This window comes from Cavia porcellus, unplaced genomic scaffold, assembly GCF_034190915.1.
Source record: "Cavia porcellus strain 051 isolate PalLab524CR breed Dunkin Hartley unplaced genomic scaffold, mCavPor4.1 scaffold_3, whole genome shotgun sequence".
NCBI lineage: Eukaryota > Metazoa > Chordata > Mammalia > Rodentia > Caviidae > Cavia > Cavia porcellus.
In genome coordinates this window covers 92475218-92496817 of record NW_026947486.1, presented here as the reverse complement: position 1 = coordinate 92496817, position 21600 = coordinate 92475218, and the positions used below count along the sequence as shown (strand labels likewise).

The window sequence follows — 21600 nt, the reverse complement described above, 5'->3', positions numbered from 1 at the left end:
AATCATACCGTTTGTTTTGCTGACATGCTTTCTTCCTGGAGTTCTCCTTCTATGTTTTCTATAGAGGTGTTTTTGGACTGGTTAACTCCAAAATCTGCCTTAGTCCCTAAATAGCCTGTGGTACCCTTCCATCCAGTTTGTATATATTGTCATTTGTTATCAATCTTTTCTTCTTTGTTCTTTTTAATATCCATCTTATAATTCTCATAGCATCTCAGAAGTGAGGAGATAAATGGATATAGTTATTCTTCCATAATGAATGAAAGGTATACAATCATAAAAGCTTTATCAAGTCCTACAACTAATATACACCACTTGTAAATAATTCAGACATTAAAAAGTACCTGTGGGTATGGTTTAGTGGTGAAGTGTTTATCTAGGCATGTGGGCCTTGGTTCTATCCACAGGATGGGAAAAAATCCTGGCATAATCCATGCCTGTAATCTTAGCACTCCAGGAGGTTGAGGCAGGAGGATCACAAGTTTGAGCCAAGCCTGGTAACTTAGTGACTTAGCAAGAACCTGTCTCAAAATAAAAAATAAAAAAGGACTAGGAATTTCACTCAGTATGAAGACTCTGGCTTTAAACCCCAGTACTGAAAAAAAAAAAGCATATAAACTGAAACAAAGGTTTTCCTCTATCTCTTTCTCCATTCTCCAGAGGTAGCCCTTTTTGGTAAACATCCTTCCAGACTCTTAAAATATACATATATAAAAATTATATGCACAGAGAAAAATTGTTATTTTTTATTTTAGTACAGTTGGATTTTATAAATATTTAGATAATTTTTAAACTTAGTTCATGTTGGAAATAATTGCACATTAGCACACAGATATTCAACTTTTAAAGAAAACAGTTTTAATGTAAAATCTTTTTTGAAATTTATTTTGAAAAGAATAAAACCAATTGAGACAAAACAAAATTGGGTCAGTCAAAACAAAAGGATGGACATAGTTCATGACTTAAAACCAAAATACAAGGTGATCAACAATGGTTACTGTAATGTCTCTTGTTATCTTCAACAGAATTGCTCATATCTTCGTACATAATAAAATTGAACATAATAGTACAGAACAAAATCAATAAAAACAAAACATTGGAGACATTATAAGACTTCAAAAGAAGATAATAATCAAACCAGAATGGGTATCATAGTGAATCTTATTGTCTTCAAGGTAGTTGCCTATACCCTTAAGCTTGATACTATCAAACAAAACAGATGTGAATAAAAGCAGTCAAAACATGACAGTGATCAAATAAAACAGATTCAAATAAAATCAGTCAAAACAAGACAGTGAAAGCAATACAGGGTTTCAAATTACATTAACAGGAAATAAAAAATGGTTATCATAGTATATCCTGCTATCTTTGGAATAGCTGTCCATGCCATCAAATCTAGTACAAGTAGACAAACTGGAACAGAATATAACCAAACTAAACAGAGCAATGAAAACAATATAGATTTCAAATCATTATACAAGATTAACAATGGTCACTGCCTTCCCTTTTTAGACAATTTCTCCCCTTTCACTTTCACAGGATGCATTGTACGTTTTGTATCCCACTAACTCCTTTAGTTATTAGATTAGGGAGACAATCCACTATTTACCTAAGTGATTCTGAACCTTATTACCCCTGAAAATGATCTCAAATTGTATCCATTTACCTACAAGAGCCTCACAGTTTTCCTTCCTTATAGCTGAGCAGTTCTCCATTGTATAAAAGTGTTATGTCTTTCCAACCAATCTGCAGCTGATGAGCCAGCTACGCCTACTTTTTTCTGCTTCCCTGTCACATAGAGGATTATTTTCTCATCTTTGACTTTCAGTCCATAAACCCTCTTTCAGGTTAATTATATTTCTTATATAGAGCATCTTGATGGACCCTATCTCCTGACCCACTCTACTTGTGTTTCTTTTTATGTGTATTGAGGCCATCTATGTTAGTGATTATGGCCAGCCTTCTCTGCCTCATGCCTGTCATGCTATTTTTCTGCCATTGGTTGTCTACTTTTCCCCTTTACTCCACTGTCTTCCCCAGTCAGTGAGCCCCCTCTGCCACTATTCCTGAAACCATGGTCTTTTTTTTCCTCTGTCTAGAATGCCCTTCAGAATTTTTTTGTAGGGTTGGATTGGTGGTCACAAACTCCTACTGTTCCTCTTTGTCATGGAAGCATCTTGTTTCTCCATTAATTTTGAGAGATAATTTTGCAGGAGACATCAATCTGGGTTGGAGGTTATTTTCTTTCAGGGCTTGGAATACTTCACTCCCAGCTCTTCTTTGATTTGATCCTTGGTTTGTGTTGAGAAGTCTGTCATGATTCTGATGTGTTTTCCTTTATAGGTGATTTTTTTTGTTTTCTCTGGCAGGTTTTAATATTCTGTTTTTGTGTTGAATTTCTGGGATCTTGATTATTATATGTCTGGGTATAGATCTGTTTTGTTTATAGCTGGCTGAAGTTCTGTATGCCTCATATATCTGAATATCATTTTCTTTTCCTATGCTTGGGAAGTTTTCTTTAATTAGTTTTGTAAATAGCCTTTGCATTTCATTTGTGTTTACCCCTGCTTCTTCACTCACATTTTTATTCTTAAGTTATAGATCCTCTTGTCATCTTCTAGCCTTTGTATTGTTACTTCCTGGTTCCTTGTTATTTTTAAGAGATCTTTTCTTTCACAATCACAAGTTGCAAACCTGTCTTCAAGGTTTGATAGTCTATCTTTAGTTTCTGTCAAGCAGTTTTTCCAGCTTTCAATGGAGTTTTTAATTTCCTGGTAATCTCTTTGAATCTGTTTCATGTGTTCTAAATTTTTGTATATTCTTCATTGAAGGTTTCCCTCCTTTTTCTATGCTCCTCTATTCTTCCATCTGTGTCTTCTTGAGAGATCCTTAGCATTTCTTGTTATTTTTCTTATATCTTCCTTTATTTGTATTAATATTTCTGTTTTAAATTCTTTTATGTTTCATGAAGCTGTTTCTTATGTCAGGTGCTCTGGCTTCAGAAACTGCAGGTGTGTGACTCCTGATCTCTTTTGTGTTTACCTCTTCTGGGCCAGCACTGCTTGAGTTGGAGGCTGGAGACTGCCTTTTGTTTTTTTGTCTTGTCATGCTCCTGGCTTCTTCCCAAAATGTGGGTAGTGGGGTTGCCAGCACTGCCTGTGTTAGTTATAATTACTCTGAAGTGTGCTGGCTAGGGATTGCTGCTTTCCCCAATCTGCTAGTGACTACTGGAGTATAATCAGGGGAAGGGCAGGCTGGCCCCTCCCTTCTGAGCTGGTTAACCACAGGGAGTTTTCGCCACGTTAGTGTGTGCAGTGTTGGTGTGGTTGTTTAGGGATAGCTTCGGGGAAACCTCAGCCTTGGATATTGGATCATGCACAAGGGTGGGATTCAGTCCAAGAAATTTTCACCAATCTGTTCTGCATTAGGAGTGGCTGAATGAAGCCAGCTGCAGTTTTGGTTCTGGGTTTATCCTACCCAACTCCAAAATGGCACCCAGCCAATCGCCATCTTCCCTCAGGAAGACTGAGTCCCCCACACTCACTGTGAGCCAGTGCAGTTATCCAGTCTACTGCTCCCCTTTGTGATTGTGTCTTCCCACCAAGGCCTTCAGTGTAACCATGAGTCTCGGGATTCCAGTGGCACTTCACACACAGTGGGACCTGCTCCAGTGAAAGCACATCTGGCTACTGCCTTCTGTTTAACTTTTTCTTTTCTTTTCTTTTTTTCTTCACTTTAGTTTCTTCCTGGGTTGAGAGGATCAATTTCTTTCTTTCTGGTCTTCTCCAGAATGCTATATTCCAGCACCTGGGATTTTTTTTTCAGAGAGAATTTTTACTTTGCTGTTTACTGTTTCTTCATCTCCCCAGGATCCATTCTAATGTAAAAACTTATTGGAATATATAAACATATAAAAAAGTGATGGGGCTGGGGATATAGCTCAGTAATACAGCACCTGCCTGGCAAGCACAAGGTCCTGAGTTCAATTCCCTGTTAAAAAAAAAAAGTGATGGTCTACTCTTTTCTATATGTATGTTATCACATTACTAGAATCATCAATATTATTTTGTAGCTATGCAGATTAACATAGATTGCACTGAACTGTACCCTGACTCATTTTTATTTTTCTTTTGAGATGGTCTGCTAAATTGCTAAGTTGTCCAGGCTAGGTTTGAACTTGTGATCCTCCTGATTCAGCCTCCTGGAGTGCTAGAATTACTGGTGTACACTGCCATCATTATTTTTAAGTTAACATCTTGCTAAATTGTGCAGGCTGACTTTGAACTTGTGATCCTCTTGCCTCAGCATTCGAATAGCTGGATAATCTCATTATTTTTAATAGCTACACAGTATTCCACAATATGGATGTGCAATAGTTAATGGACTTACTGTTTTTTGATTTTTTGGACTTGCAGACAATGAAATAGTGACCATCTTTAAGCATATGTATTTGAACATTTGTGTATTTCTAGATAAAAGATTGTTGGGTCAATGGTTATGTAATATAAAAATATTTAGGGATATAGCCAAATGGACCTGCTAATAGATTTTTAAAAAAACAAATGCATTCTTCTACCAACAGTACTTGGGAGGGTAGAAGTATTTTTTTTTATTTGCAATGCTGAGGATCAAACCCAGGGCCTCATGCATAGTGGGAAAGCTAAATACATCTGTAGGCTAAGAGGATGTAACTTTTTGAGGTAAGCTCTCCTTAAGGGGTTGGAGACTTTGCTATGTGGAGTTGAGAATTTGGCTCCACACTGTTTTGTATTTATCTTTAATGACTGCAAAGGTGCTACTCTTTTCTCCCTTAGACTATTTAAAATTCTTTGGAGACTGAGATCAAGTCATATACTTCTTTGGTATTTCCTATAGTACCTAGTAAATGCGGAACAAACCATGGGTGCTGAATACATACTTGATAATTGACAGATAAACCTGTTTGTATTTTTGGGCTACAGGATGTTTTGAGTTCAGCTTCTGGAATGAGAGGCCTGGGGTGAGTCACAGACTACGGATGTGCCAAGTCAGTATCAGATGGTCTCACTTGGACATCAAGTTTAGACTATAATCTGGGAACCCTACCTGTAAAAAGCATCTAGCACAGTTCTTGGCTCAGAGGATGTCCTCAAAAAATGGTGTCAGCTATTAGTATTATTCTTGTTTAATGAGAGAATGGTGTTAGGGCTAGTATTGAAAGTTCAAGAATAACACCCAAAACCATTCCTTATAAAGTCAGAAATTCACAGTCCAGAGATGAAATCAAACCCAGAAGCAGTAGGAGCAGCCAGGCATTAGAGGCAGAAGTGGGGGTCTGTGTTATGAAACCTGAAGCAGAGGGGCAATTTTATTGTGATGAATACTTTCCCTACCACTCCAGGAAGTTTATTGAGTTTTCATATGCTGAAATTTCACCCTAGGATGTTCCCAATGTGCTGCTTAGTCCAGAGAGAGCGCCAACAATCCTAACATTGTGCTATGAACACAGAAGGTGCTTAATAAAAGCAGTTCTACTTATCTCTCACACGTTGAAACAATGTGACAGAAATGTTGAAGGTTCACTTAGTGCGAAAGAACTTTTACTTAGAACAAGATTACTGCTTGAGATTTCCCCAGTCAGGGGATGAAGTAAGGGATGGGGAAACCAAGGAGTCAGTCAAGTAAGGGTTAAATTCAGGGGTGAATTTAGATGCCACAAAAACGCAGTGACACATGCATGGTGTGGGCTCTACAAAGTACAGAATGGGTCTTATTCTACCTCTTTAGTCCATTCTGTGTTCTAGAGTGGTCTGAAGGAGGATGTTGCTATTGTAAGATTTGGCATTGATTGTGTTCTTCTTACTTAACATACATTTAATACATATTATGTCTAACCTCTTTTATAACTATATGAAGTAGATATAATTGTCCCTCAATATATGCAGGAGATTGGACCCAGGACTCCCTTGGATACAACAGATCGTGGAATGTTCAAGTCATTTATATACAGTGACATAAATACAGTGACAAAGCATTTTCATGTTACCTACGTAATCTTTCCATATACTTTAAATCATCTCTAGATGATTTACAATTACAAATACAACATAAATAGTTGTTATGTTATATTGTTTGGAGAGTGATGGTAAGAAGAAATAGTCTATATATGTCCAGCACAGGTGCAAGTTTTCCTTGAGTACTTTTAATCCAAAATTAGTCACTATTGAGGGCTGTCTGTATTTTAAAAATAAGAAAATAGGCTTAGAAAGAGTAAACTGGGGCCAGGGATATAGTTCATCAACACAGGGCCTGCCTGGTAAGTGCAAGGTCCTGAGTTCCATTCCAGGTACAAAAAACAAAACAAACAAACAAACAAAAAAACTGAAGAAGTTCAAGGCCATCCTGACCTGCATAGTGAAACCTTGTCTCAAAAAGACAAATAAAACTAGAGGTGGGGGGGGACTCTTTAAAAAAAGAAAGAATAAAATGTTTCCAAAAGATTAGATGAGTAGCAGAGCCAGGATTCAAACCTCGGTCTGTCTGGTGTAGGATTTTTGGTCTTTCTTTATTACATACCACCTTATCTATGTCAGAAATAGCATCCCTGGCCTCAGAGAAACAGTTGTTGCTTAAGAATGCTAGCTGGCCACGTGTGGTCTGGCATTCTGTGGTTCTAAGTTCTGTTACTCATCAATTAATTCTACAGATATATACTTTATTTACAGTTGAAAAGTAGGGAAAGGAGGTGCGTCAAGCAGGTGGGGTGGGAAGGGGAACACAGTATATGGAAGAATTGAGATAAAGAGAGACAAGAGTAGTAGCTATCATCAGCTCAAACACATGAGAACTGATTTTGTGTCTATTGTTGGCTGTGGCGCTGCACAGTCTCTGAGGCAACACTAATAGGCAAGTTCCAAACCTGTGGTGGCACTGCTGATATGGGGCCCTTTAATACCATCTTGTACCTAAACACCACACACACACACATACGCACACACGCACATACACACACACACCATAAATTTGGCGACAGATTTTAAACAAGCACATCAGAATGTATTCCACTACCCCAGGAGCTATCTTATTTTCATAAGAAAGGCTATACCTTGATTCTAGAGGTCTTTCTAGTGTTTCTCACATGACGACAACTACCCTTCAAAAAAAAAAAAAAAAACTATCGCTGTTGGGTATGTTGGGACATGCCTATAATCTCAGAAATCTTGGAGGCTGAGACAGGAGGATCACAAGGTCCAGCCCAGCCTGAGTAACTTAGTGAGTTAGTGAGACCCTGAGTCAACATAAAAAATTTTTTAAAAAGTTGGAAATGAGCTCAGTATGAAGGCCCTGGGTTCGATTCTCAGAACAACAAACAAAACAAAACAGATGGACACACAGACACAAACACACACACACACACACACACACACACTCACACACACGTTGATTTGGGTATATACAGTGGGAAGTTTGTTGAAAACAGAAAGGAGCTGGCTGTGGTGCACACCTGTGGTTCCTGCACTTGGGAGGATGAGGCAGAAGAACTGAGTTTGAGACATGAGTTTGAGACCAGCCTGGGTTACATAAAAGAGTTTAAGGCAAGCCTGTATTACATAGCAAGGATCTGCCTAAACAAAGAAAAGAGAAAAATCTCAGGTTTATAGTTACAATACAGTTATGTGTCTATTAAGACTTGAAGAGGCTACAAAAATGATGTAATTATACCTAAGGAAGTGCTATGGAATGTTTGTCCATATAAAATTTCCTCAATTTTCTTTTTTTAGTGAGCACAATTGATACTAAATTGGAATAAAATAAGCCCAACTTACACAGTCCCAAAGAGAATGTGTTAATCCCAAAGAGAATGTGTTCCAGAGCAGGGAGCGGCAATGCTCAGCAATGCATTGCTGTGATACATCAACCACAGGACTTCCCAGGCTCTACCTGCACCTGAGCTATGGACAAAGTATGTTTGGGTGCTGTGGAGGCTTATTTTTGATGACTCCTCTATCAGAAGGATGGCAGCTGGCCTGACCATGCTCTTTCTAAGGCCATCTGATATACACAGGCTTGGGAATCCAGAGAGTTGATGGGGCTAAGGGAAGTTCTTCTCTTACATACAAGTGTGCAAATACCAGCGCCCTCCAGAATTCAATGGGGATGGAATTGGAGGCAATAAAACCAATCACACACTTCATAAGGAATACACCAATGATTATAATCAGCATGAGTGCTCAGGAACATTAGAAGCTTTATAAAGACATACTATTCTCTACAAATCAATTCTAACACATCTCTCTTGTAAAAGAATTATCCAGTGAGTTTTAAATTCTTTCAAATTTTTGCTTGAAAGGTGCCATGACACTGTCAAATAGTTACTGTTCTGCGGCTTTTTGGTTATGTATTTTGTAGGACCCAAATACTGCAGAGGAAAAATAGTTCTTGAACATGTGTCTTGGTTACCTTTTTCTCATTGCTGAGACAAAATATCCAACACCTAAAATTAAGGAAGGAAAGGTTTATTTAGCTTACAGTATGTAGACATTTCAGTTTATGGCTCCAAGGCAGGGTGCCATGGCAAGGGCAACCCTTCAAAGCAGCAGAGGGCAGCACAAACAGCCAGAGCAAAAGTCGGTAGAGCAAGCCTCTTTTCCTCCCTTATATTATAAGTGAGCTACCCCCTCCTCCAGGGCAGATGTACAATTCACACCATCTCCCTGCCTTCCTCTTGCACAGGATGAAAGGATGTTTACAAAGTGAGGACCCTAGTCCCTTGCTGAGTAGCTTAGTTTAGAAGTTTACTTCTAAACTTCTCAAGTTAACACAGTGTATCAACCATTACATCCTGTGTGATCCTTCACTAAAACTAACAAAAGATAGCCTCAAAAAGACTTTGGCAGTCTCTTCTGTACTATTCCCAAATACCTTCACCTTAAAGAAGCGTTTGTCAAGCTCAGGAAAACCTAGGCTGGTAATGTAGGCATTCTCTCCCAACAGTGCCCAGAGTTCACTTTCAATCTTTTTTGTATTTCCTTTTACATTTGGAGGGCAAGAGTCATCCTGGTGGAAGCAGACTTAGTGCCTTCACCCTGTGATATATACCATGGTTCTTAAGTGTGTTCTACACTCCAACTTCAGACTCCAAAATGATGTGACTCACGAGAGTTGGTAGCAACGCCTCAAGGCAGTAACTCCAAAGAAGGGTGGCAGAATCAAAAAATCAGTCTGGTTGGTGGGCAGAAATTCTGCCTTGAATCTGCCTTTAATTACTATAAGCTTTCCAAATCTAGTAGAAATTTACAATCTTTTTGGCAATCTTTATTTCATTGTCTATCTGGAAGAATTTACGGAGTTTCTCTGACTCCCTTAATGTTGATGTGTTGTTTTTGATACCACAAAATAACACTATGTTGTTGGGAACAGTTATCCTTTTAAATTTCCTTTACTATGTTTGTTTTATTCTTAAAGCCTTAAACATGTAGGCTAGGGTGACTGGAATAGAATTGAGGTCTCTTATTACTGAATGGAACTTCAGAGGCATAGGACTTGTACTTATGCCAATAAAAACCCGAGTTATGGTTGATTTTAATGTAACTCGGATTGGAGAGGCCGAGGGCGGACCTAGTTCTGGATAAGCATCCGGATGTATGTGCAGCTTCAGCATCTCACCATGTGTGTACAGTATGTGGCAGGGGCGGGGAGAGGCTGATTCCTGTCCCTCTCTGTCCCATAGGTATTGCCTTTCGCCCCTGTCTTCGCCTAAGTATATTAATAAAAGGCATCACTTCACATACTAGTGCTCAGTTCCAAAGAGAGGAAGGCAGCAGCTTGGCAGGTGGGCAAGTAACAGGGAGATGGGTGGGGGTGTAGGCGGAGGTATCGTCGAGTGGCGTTCAGAGTAACCAATCACAGCTCAAGGTATGGGCGGTAGGGGTGGAGGCGCTGAGGCTGTTTAGCCAATAGGGGGCGAGCAACTACTGGAGCGACCTGATGACGTGAAGAGCGTTCCATTCGGCCAGCGGTGGGCGTTTGCCACAGCTGGTTTAGGGCCCGGACTACTGGGGCTCCTTGTCAGGAGGAGGCAGCTTCCCGGCTGGGAAGAACTCGCTGCCTCCTTTGGTGGCCGACGCTGTCCTCTGGGACGGTCCACTTCCTTCCCTCCGTAGCGGGCCGAGTTAGGTCTCCCACGTTCAGGTAACAAGGGGTGGGGGTGGGGGTCTCGGGCTCGGCTGCGTGGTGGGCTGCCTCCCCTCAGCCGCGCGGGTACTCGGGGACGTTGGCACCGCCCTTCTCAACTCGCCAGCTGCCGAGCCCCAAGGCCCGGGGTGACTACACGTGGCGGGGCGTGTGTGAGCGTGTACGAGCGTGTGGGTGCGTGTGCGTGTGGATGTGGCGCGCGTCCCGATCTGCCTGGGGCGGTGGTCCGCGGCGTGGCGAAGGCTGGGCGGTCTCCAGAGGCCGCGGCCGCGGCCCAGCGCGGGGCTCAGGCCGCGGGTACCTGGTCAGGGGGCCGGTCGCCGCAGCTGGACAGATTGTGATCTTTGTTTTCCCAGGCCGGGTTCCCCTTCCTGGTCAGTCTTCTCCCGCTGAGCTGGGTTTTGAGAAGGAGATTGGTTTTCAGGTTAGTTTTACACAAAGGCAGTGTTCTCTGCACCTCTGTTTCTCTTTCCCTTTCCCCAATCTTTCTACCTTCTCTTTTCTCTGCTCGAAGTCGTCCTTTGGACCTTTGCTCTTTCCTCCCAGGGGAATGATCTCCACTTGGGTGTTTCTCTCGCAGTCAGCCAGGCTGCTAGCTTCCGCCCTGGGGCTTGTGGTGTCTGTAAATAGAGGCCACAGCCCCACACCTGAGAGGAGAAAGAAGGCAGCGGCTGAGAAAGGATAGGCCTGGGAATTCAGGATGCCCAGTAGAGGTGGTACTTATAAAATGTCCCAGAAAGCACCCTTGTGACTTATCTTAGCTGCTGCTCCCCACCCCCTACCCATCCATTACCTGTCACCAGCCATTCCAGAATGTCTCCTGCTTAAGTGAGCCTTTCACCTACAGGTCCCCATGTGGTTTTATTAAGATTCCCACAAATGTTAGGCTAAACCAACAAAGATTGTTTCATTTCCTAGACTCAGGAAGTTATAGACAGTTGGATTAGGGGAAATGCGTTGTGTGTAAATATGATACGGGTACATATAGAGTGCCAGACCTCCTAATCCTGCCAGAGAGTGACTCGTTCCTTGGTGTGATTCATATTTGAGTGGCTAATTGAAGGTGAAGAAGTGGAGGAGGGCAAGGAACAGCTCCTTAAGAACAGAGACTTCCCTATTATTTTTAGAGCCTTTTTAATGAAGATTAAAGAATGTTTTGCTATAGTGGAAAATACCCTGACTGGAAGGCAGCAGGTGTGTTTTCTTGTGTCAGCTTTGCTTCTCCATGACCCTGGAGAAATTATTTTCTCTGATTCTCAGTTTACTCATTTACAAATAAAGTAATTAGGATAATCACTGTAAAATCTATTCTAGTTTCAAGGGTCCAAGACTCAAATCATCGGTATTAGTTTGGAAGCATAGAATTTAAGAAGTACTAGCCTCCTTTTTTGGAGAACCTTTAATGGTTTCTTCTTTTAGAGGACAAACAGATTGGAAATAAACTTTTCCCGCTTCTCCATCTCTACTCCTTCAAGCAGCGTTCATCTTTATGGTTCTAGCAAAGGAGGTTTGAACTGCATCTTGTCTCATTTTTCCCTCTTTTGTGCTTTCTCTTAGGACTAGAAATTGGACTTTTGATGATGTTTGACCCAGCAGCGGCAGCAGTAGGCAACGTGATTTTGAAGCTGGTCTCAGCCACTGTTTCTTCTCTCTTGTAATCACAAAGCCCATTTTGGACTAGGAATTCCAATCATGTCTGTGATGGTGGTGAGAAAGAAGGTAACACGGAAATGGGAGAAACTCCCAGGAAGGAACACTTTCTGCTGCGATGGCCGTGTCATGATGGCCCGGCAAAAGGGCATCTTCTACTTGACCCTCTTCCTCATCCTGGGGACGTGTACACTCTTCTTTGCCTTTGAGTAAGTTTTCTGATTATTGATTAAGTATTTTTGGCATTCAATTTGAAGCCGATGCAGAGAAAATGAGAGAGATAAGGAGACAAAGGAGGAGGGCTTTAATGTGGGCATGGGAGAGCTTCATGGGGCAGGGGATACAGAGGCTCTCAAATGAGAACAAAGAAGTGGGACTATTTTTATCAGTTTTGCCTGGGGGAGGAGTTTGGGAGGTGGGCAGAATGACACATTAGCTGCTGATTTGAAGGCGCATCTGCCTGTATAAAACTGGAGACAGAAAGATTTACTGGGGGCTGGAGGTGGAGGTTTGGGTGGTTGTGGAGTCTTGGGATTAGAAAGGGCTCAGCACACACACAAAGAAGGAGCGGGAGGTTTATCTCCGGAATGAGAAGAACGTAGAAGGTACACTTGGAGAGATAAGTTGTTTCTCTGGTCTGGTACCAAGTTGGGAGGATGTAGCTAAACCCCAGGCTAGCAGGACCTATCAATTATGAGTAGAGTTGTCTGATTATGGTTACTTTGGGTCAGGGAAAAGAACCTTCTTTCTTGAGGAATTTGTGGCCAGTCTTTGGATGACGTTTACTGTCCTCTTGAACAATGAATGTCTATAGATAATATCAACTGAGCTCATTGTTATGTGGTTATAGCAAAGTGTGAGATAACTACAAAGACCAAGGTTTTGATACTAATTTTATAGTACTGATTTGGGATTACCCCTGACAAACTTGGAAAATAAGGGAGTTTGTTGTAATTACTCACCTCCCCCTTCCAATGACAGGAGCTTAGTCACAAACTGCCTCCTCTCTACTCCTCCCAAGTCTCAGGGTACCACTTAACAAACAATACTCTGTTATTCTGGGTCCTGTATTCTTAAGCTGCTAGCTGGCTATTAAGTTGAAAAACCAAGTAAATTGGGAATCTGAAGATTCATTCTAGCCTCAGCTGTACCATAAAGGAGCTGGGAGCACAGCACATAGGTGCTTTTTAACAGTGAGTTGATCTTTCCCTCGAAGTCATTCAGTATAAACAGCTCTCCATTCTGTGTATGCCTAATGTCATCCTTGAAGTTATGTTTTTTGTGTGTGTGTGACATAATAGCTAGTACTGGAGCCACTGTTTGAAGTTTGTGTAGGTCATTGCTCTAGGGAGGTGGCCAGTTGGATTCTAGGGCAGTGTGGCATGATGACGGGGTATGCTGAGAATGCTCTACACTCTAGGGATGAGAACAGTGCTAATTGTTTTGGGATTACTATAAGCATGCCTTCCTGTAAGAGGTGGAAGCCACGCCTGATATGATCCTGTCATGGTTCAGGTACATTGGTGACCTGGAAATGGAGCTTTCATGCTGGGGCATGGCCAGAGGAGGTAGGAGGGGATCTTTGGCCTTACTTTATGGGTAATTAAAATGGACTCCAGTCCCTTGGGGCCCATTTTTTTGTATTTTGAGGGCTGCAGGCTTTCCCAGAGCATCCAGAGTGATTTTCAGGCTGCTTTGCCAGACTTTTTGATGGTTTTAGCTGGCTTGAGTAACAGCAGGGGAAAGAGGGGTTTATAACAGGGCTGGCTAAGTAAGGTCAGAGGAGCTCTTTGTTAAAGGCCTTTTTGCCATTGCTGCTATTATTGCTGACTTTGTGAAGTATTTGGTGAAGTTGAGCAGATTGCTGAAAGCTTGTTAGCTGCTTTTCTATATGAGTCTCATGGCTGAGTGTGTGTGCACTCGTGTGCATGCACCAAATAATTGTGTGTGGTATATATGAGTATGTGCAGTCAGGCAGGCATAGTGTCATGTAAAACAATTTGTTTCCCTTTTCCTCACCCTTTTCCCCGAATTTTTCTCCTCAGATTTCCTTTGCTTTATTCCTGTCTTATTAGAAAGACAAAGCTGAACTCTACTCCTCTCTCTCCCCTCTTTTCTCCCTCTTCTCTCTCCTCTCTTCTCTCTTTCCTCTTCTCTCTCCTCCCTCTCTTCTTTCTCATGCTAGGGCTTGAACTCAGGGTTTTGTGCATGCAAGGCAAGAGCTTTACCACCGAGCCATATCCCTAGCCCTCTACTATTATTCTTTTTCACTTTTTTTTATTCCCCCTACCTCTGTAGTTAAATTTTTATGATTGGGATCATTCATGATACAGATGGAATTTGGTTCCAGGTTGTCAATGAGTTGGTAGCCTTTGGCCCAGGAAACCTCTGGCTTGACTGGCCAGGACAACCTGTAATTTGGAGTAATTGTTATTTGGCCTTTTTTTGTATCTGGGAGTCAGTGAGAGATCACTCATGATAGAAATGGAATTTGGTTCCAGATTATCAATGAGTTGGTAGCTTTTGGCCCAGAAAACCTCTGGTTGACTGGCCAGCACAACTTGTAATTTGGAGTAATTGTTATTTGGCCTTTTTTTTTGTATCTGGGAGTCAGTGAGAGATCATTCATGATAGAGATGGAATTTGGTTTCAGGTTGTCAATGAGTTGGTAGCTTTTGGCCCGGGAAACCTCTGGTTTGACTGGTCAGGACAACTTGTAATTTGGAGTAATTGTTATTTGGCCTTTTTTTTGTTTCTGGGAGTCAGTGAGAGACTCTGCCTTGGATCTGTTCCACTTAGGCCCCTGAAGGCCTCTGAAGAAAGCTGCCCATGGGATGAAACTTATAATTAGTCAGGTTATTATTTGATAGAGTCAGGTTGAGTATTTTCTGAGACAACTCCCTGTTCTAACTGATTCCTTGTGTTTTGCCTGTAGCTACAAAAGGTGAGATTGTTTGTGAAACTGCCTTTAGTTACAGCTATTTGTGTGAATGGGTAAATATTTTGAAGGTATGGCTGAGAAAGAAAGAAGAGAAGGAGGCAAATAGATTGGTTGAGGAATGGAATGGGAAAATATAAAACTTACCAAAAAGGGGAGAACTCTGCTGATAAACCCTTTTTACTGACAGTGGTAGAATCTGTCTGTCTTTCTCTTTCTCTGTATATCAGTCCTATATAGCCAGATGGGTATTCTAGCTGGTGGCTGCCTTGTGCCTAGCCAATGACAGGCTGTATAAAGCATACCAACATGCCTCTGAGGAATTAAATATCATTCTGATGGGTCTTTTTTTGAGTCTATAATTTACTTTCAGCCAGATAGTGGAGGGTAGGGCTTGAGGGGCTGAATATGGGCTCCATTCTTAATATTAGAACCTAATGAGACATCAGTAAATTAGCTGATCTAGCCTCCTGCCTTCAAGCAAGTAGGGTAAAATTTTCTAGGAACATAGACTTGCAATCTTCTGGCTGCTGCCATTTTGCCTTGTGGGAAGATAGTGCAACTCTTTTTTTCTTTTTGAGACAGTCTTACTTTGCAGTTCAGGCTGGCTTTGAACTCACCTATATAGCCCAGGCTGGCCTTGAACTCATAGTGATGTTGTTGCCTCAGTCCCCTGAGTGCTGGGATTATAGGCATGTGCCACCCCAGCTGGCTCTTGTTTTTTGGTGTTGTGAGACAGGGTCTCACTATGTTGTCCAGGCTGAACTTGAACTTACTGTAGCCCAAGCTGTCCTAGAACTTGCAACAGTTGTATGTCTTAGCCTTCTAAGTGCTGGGATTATAGACGTGTGCCATCATTCTTGGCTTAGGTAGTCCAAATCTTGAGACACATATAGATCTGTGTTTCAGTGACAGGGTCCTGCTTGAAGCAGGTGCTTAGGAACCAGTGTAAGTTGATTTACAAGTACCTGTGACACAGCTCTGGGTCAGCCAGATGGCTTGAGAAGTCTAGGCAGGCATGTGGGTACCCATAATGAAAAACTTGCAGTGTTAGTGCCAATAGAAACCTTGTAGTTTGAGATTTTGCCTGTGTAAATTTTGATTTTTTTAGCTCTATAATTTTTAGTGAATAGACAGTAGGTTGAATACAAAACAAAAAAGGTTGCTCACCCAGAAACTAGTGAGCTGTGAATTGTTACAAGTGTTTTGGAAGAAGCTGGGTGGCCATTCTTCAGAGCTGCTGTCACTGAGCTATACAATCACTAAACTATTTGCAACTCTAAGAATCTGAAATTCCATATAACTCTGTGTGTGGAAGATTCAAATACATACAAAAGGAGAGTATAGATTACCAGTAGATAACTGTATTTAGATGTAATTATATTCATGGGGGATATATTTAAATTCAGAAGCATTGTGAAAGTTGTATAATGCTTAAAGAAAAAGGATTTCCTAATTAATTCTGAGGGTAGGGTATTTAGGAAATGTGATTGTGTATGCCAGTGTCAGCTTTGAGTATAGGGACCATTCTCAATTTTTTTCTGCTAAAACTCTGTCCAGCTTGTGTGGTAAACATGTAGCCATCAGTTTAGCCTACAGTGTTATGGCACTACAGTAGAATGATACTGACAACCTGTGAGCTGTCTAGCTACTGAAAGACTGTTGCGATATTTGATCAAAGTCCTGGTAAAGCTTGGTGCTCAGGGAAAGGATCAAATGCACTGTCTTCTGGAATTGGCTTCTGAGCAGGCTTTTCTTGTGGTAAGAATGGTGTGACTTGACTGCTGAAATGCAAGCAGCTTGTTGCTAATTGTCAGTGTTTATGCTTTTACTGTACTGTATATGGAAGAAATCATGTCAAGGTGCTGTCACACCAGTTTATCTCAGGCTTGGCCTCGTAGGTACTTTTTATTTTTGTTTTTGACAATACTGGGGATTGAACCTAGGCCTTCACACTGAGCTACCCTTTTTTCACATTTTATTTTGAGTCAGGGTCTCATTAAGTTGTCCGAGTTGAACTTGAACTTGTGTCTTCCTGCCTTAACCTCTTAGAGGGCTGGGATTACAGGCATGTGCCACTATAGCCATCTTTAGGTGCTTCTGATGTAATATATTGTCAGAGGAGTCATTGAATTGGAAGAACCAAAAACAGGCTTTGTAGCACTGCTTGATAATTGTCCCACTTCTAGTCCATTCAAATTCTATTTCTCTTTCAAGTTGTGTTAATTGTACATTCCACTCATTGTAACAAAACATGTCGCATTTCTTACATTTCTGAATTTTACAGTGATTACTCTTCACTTGTCCCTCACAGCTACAGGGAACCCTTTCCGGTGCGGGGATTATTTTCTATATCTGTGTTGTCCCTGTAGTGCCCTCCTCCCAATTTTCCATACAGTATGTGGTTAATTATATTGAATGAATATGTTCTAGGTGTACTTAAAATTTGGGGGGCTGGAGATATACCTCAGTAGCATAGTGCCTCCCTGGCAAGCATGAGGTCTTGAGTTTTATTCCTGATACCAAAAAAAAAAAAACAGTTTTTTTGTTTTGCAGTGAGTGGGGTGGAACGCATGGTCTCTTGAATGCTAGGCAAGTACTCTACCACACCTATTCCCTCAGCATTTAGCATTTAATAGTCTGACTCATGGACTCATGGGATGTTAGAATTGGACAGGACTTTGGAGACTGTTTCTCTATGGGTGAGGAAACAAGGCCCATAGAAGTGAGTTTACTTCAAGTTCAGTTGGACAAATAGGATACTACTTTTCATTTTGTTTTTACCTTTTGGCTGTGGAATTCTGAAGACATTCAAGTTACTAAAACTGTGTATAATGTCAAATTCTAGAAGGATAGCATATTCTGGGTTTTTGCTAGCTAATATATATATATTACATAGATTATTTAGTTCTCCCAAGCATATGTTCCTGGAAAATGAAGGCATCATTGTATAAAAATGACAACACTATGGCAAGGCATTCTGGTAGCAAGAACAAGGTGGGCTATCTCTAAATGAGAACTTATAAGGAACTTTGTGAATCAACAAGGGATCATCACTTCTGTGGCCACTTCTAGACCCCAATAACTTGGAGAAAAATTGAGCAATGTGTGATCCATACCTTGTTATTCTGTGGATTATCCTGATGAAAAGGGGCACCTTGTCCTTTGAAACAGATGCAACTGGAAAAGCATATTAGATAATACAGAGTTACCAGGTTTGAGGAAATGCAGCATGGAGTAGACCAAAGACAAACTCTGATATAATAAAATACTAGTGCCTATAATGATAAGGTCCAGGTTTCTGATGAGTATTCTTAGAAAGTGAGATTGGCAAGAAAAAGATAACTTTATCATGATCTTTAACCACAACAGCATTCTCTGGAAAATTACTCAGAGGTCAGTTTTGTGGTTTATCAAGCCTAGGATTCTATCTGTGAGTTGGCTAACCGAATGATACTTTTAGAAAGATATAGTGCCCTCTTTGATATCAATATGTTACAGAACTTAGCTAGACTTAATTCCTGATAAAGCATGTTCCTGAGGAAGGGTTGGGTTATGTGTCCTGAACCAATTGTCTTCTTTAACAATTTATAGTTTTGACATTCAGATTTCCTGTGTGTATTTTCAGCCTCTGCTACCTTTTGTCAATCGCTGATCTTTTGAGAATGAGTCTTAATAATTGAGTATAATGTTGCTCTATTTTAGGAAAAGCAAGCATAAAGGACAGAGATATCCCCCAGCATGCTGACATCAGTTGAGATGTTTATTAGGGAGCGAAGAGATCTAAATCTTCCTCCTCAGAGATGCCAGAGCTGGTATTGTGTTTAAGAACAGAGGAGGCACCATATGCATCTTGCAATAGCAAGAAGCTAGCTAATTCAAGGTAATTAGTGGGATGTTTCTGGAATGGAGAAATGAGAAGACAGGAGCCTTATAATGATGATTAGATTAGATAAGGCCAATTAATGGAAGATCTTGGAATACTGGCTTGTGGAGTTTGGGGCTTAATATAGTTGGCATCAGGGAACTGTTCTAAGTTCTTAAGCAGGGGTATACTACAATTGAAATTTGTTATTATAATTGAAATTTGGCAACTACTGAGTAGATTTGTTTGGTTACAGACTGAACATCCTCTGTTAAATAATGGCTTGTCACATGAGAAGCGAAAATGCCCCAGTTCAGTTAATATTCTACATTGTTACTGGAACAAAAGGTTATACATTTTCCTATATCCTTTACAGAGTAGCATATCTGTTGGATGATTTTAAATTATGTTTTTAGTGTTAAAGGAAACCTTTTACTTCCCAGAAGTCTCTGTAGCATCAAAAGAATCTTGAAACTCTCTTATGGGTGGTTCTACATGTTTATTGTGCTTTGAGGTAGAGTCAGTTTGTTTTGGGCTGTTACACAAACTATCGTAGACTGTATGCTTTGTAAATAGTGGAAATCTGTCATATTTCTGAAAGCTGCAGAGTCCTAGATCAAAGCACTGGCAGATTCAGTGTCTGGTAAGGGAGCACTTTCTGGTTCATAGATGGATGTCTTGTTGAGGTGTTCTCACATCACAGAAAAGGCAAAGGGACTATCCATGGTCTATTATAAAGGGCATTAGTCCCATTCATGGTAGTGGAGCCTTAGGTGATACAATTATCAAACACTCTATCTAAATACTATCATTGGAAATTGAGATCTTTCTTTCTTTCTTTCTTTCTTTCTTTCTTTCTTCTTTCTTGAGATAAAAGTCTCACTATGTAGTTCATGCTGGCCTTGAACTCACTTTGTAGCCCAGGCTGGCCTTAAACTCATGGATTTTCCTGCCTCCGCCTGCTAAGTGCTGAGATTACAGGCATAAGCCACCATGCCCAGCTGGAAATTGAGAGTTTAACATAATTTTGTTGTGGGACACAAATGTTCCATATATAGCAGGCAGGTAGTTAGAAAGTAGCCATCCATATGAGAGGGTACATATAGCAAAGGCTTGTTCCTAACATATCAGACCAAAGGGGACAATGGGCTCTGATCCTTGGACCCTTTTTGCTGTTTCAAACACATCTATTCTTTAAAGCCATCTTTAACAACTGCTTTTGGAGTAGTTGTGGGCAGCCACCAGCTCCCCAAGTAAATTGTTTTCTGACCTCTTACACTACTTAGAGTCTGAGTCACTGTTGGTTAAGACTGATATTTGGTTTTCAGTCTTACCTTATTCTTTAGCTGTTTCATTTTAGTTATTGTCTTGATTACTTTTCGCTCATTGCTGAGACAATTTTCCCAATACCAAAATGAAGAAGAGTTTATTTAGCTCACTGTTTGTGGAGGTTTCAGTCCATAATCAAGGCTGGGTGGCATGGCACTGCGGTAACACTAGAAGGCAGCAGCCAGAACAAAAGGAAGAAAATAAGCCTCTTCTCATGGCTAATATTGTATACCAGCCCTCCCCACCCGGGTGGGTTTAGCACTCACAAAATCTCTTTGCCCTGGTTTGGACAGGATGAGGATGAGAACCCTGGCTCCCTGATGAGTCTCTAGGTTAAACTTCCAAACTGCTCAAGTTGACACAATGTATCCACCGTAACAGTTATGTTTTCTCCAACAAAATTAACTCCTATTTGTGTTGTTCTTCATCTGTTAGACTAATAAATATTTGTGGCTCATTGATTACACTGATAAAAGGACAAATAAAACATAAAAAATAGCAAGAAAGCTATTAGGGAGAATTAGAAGCAGAGAATTGATTGTATAGATCACCAGTTCAAACTGCCAGTCTGTGAAGCATAGTCCTGCCATGGGGTCAGTTCTCTCATCAGTTCCATTTATGAGTCTCTTTCCAGCTTTTCCTTCATGTGAATTGAAATCTATATCGTCATCAGCCCTCCAATGAGCTAGCATGCTGGGAAAGAGTATGAGACATGTTGCACAAGCCCAGCCTGGCATTGCTGCTTACTGATATTAGCAGCATCATGTGGCCCATAGGGATATATGAGAGGTCTGTCCTCTTGCCCAGCTATGGAAACCTAAGGCCAGTCAAAAAGTTGATAGAGGAATAGCTTAAAATGATGATTTCTTTTTCACGTGGCAGAAGTGCAGAGTTAGTAGGATCATGTTTGCATTTTTAAAATTCCAAGGACTTCTAACCCCCTGGAAGAAGGAAGGCCTCTTTGGTACTTCGAAGACAAAGGGGAGTTCTGTTTCCAGAAGTGTATGGATATTATTATTCTGAGGAGTGATATAGATGGAAAGTACTAGGATGTTTCAAAACAATTAGGTTATTTTCATGGATGACAGATCTAGTCTTTCTCTAAGACAAATTCTTGATGTTTGAGGGTACCCTGACTTTTGGGAATTCCCACCGAATCATCACATATGTTATTCCTGTCAGAGATAGATGTCCAGCTTACTGCAATTATGGGAATAACCCGGGGAAGGTAGTTAATTTTTTTTTAAATTGACAAATACAAATTATAATAGATAAAATGATACTTTGATATATGTATATATTGTGCTATTTAGTATGTGTTATCTCACATATTTATCTTTTTATGGTGAGAACATTTAAAATCTACTCCCAGCAATTTTCAAGTAAATAGTGCATTGTTATTAACTATAGTCTCTTTGATGTGCAATGGATTTCTTGAATTTATTCTAGCTTATTGAAATTTTGCATCCTTTGACCAAAATACCCCCATGCCCTCCCCCTAGAAGAGTATTTTTATTTTTTGAGATGAGATCTTGCTATGTTGCATAAGCCAGTTCCAAATTCCTGGGCTCAAGTGATTTTTTCTGCCTCAGCCTCCAAGGTAACTAGGACAATAGCCACATGCTTCCACCCCTGGCTTGGGGTT

The 21600-nt window shown here is 40.7% G+C and overlaps 1 protein-coding gene across 1 annotated transcript in view; it reads left to right on the top strand.

The window, feature by feature from the left end:
• Nucleotides 1–11796: 11796 nt before the first annotated feature.
• Nucleotides 11797–21600, top strand: part of Zdhhc9 (zinc finger DHHC-type palmitoyltransferase 9) — a 40334-nt gene continuing 30530 nt past the window's right edge. The window contains exon 1 of the mRNA XM_003462236.5: nucleotides 11797–12032. Within this exon, the coding sequence (XP_003462284.1) occupies nucleotides 11866–12032 (167 nt within the window). The 5' untranslated portion in view covers nucleotides 11797–11865. The remainder of the gene's footprint in view (nucleotides 12033–21600) is intronic.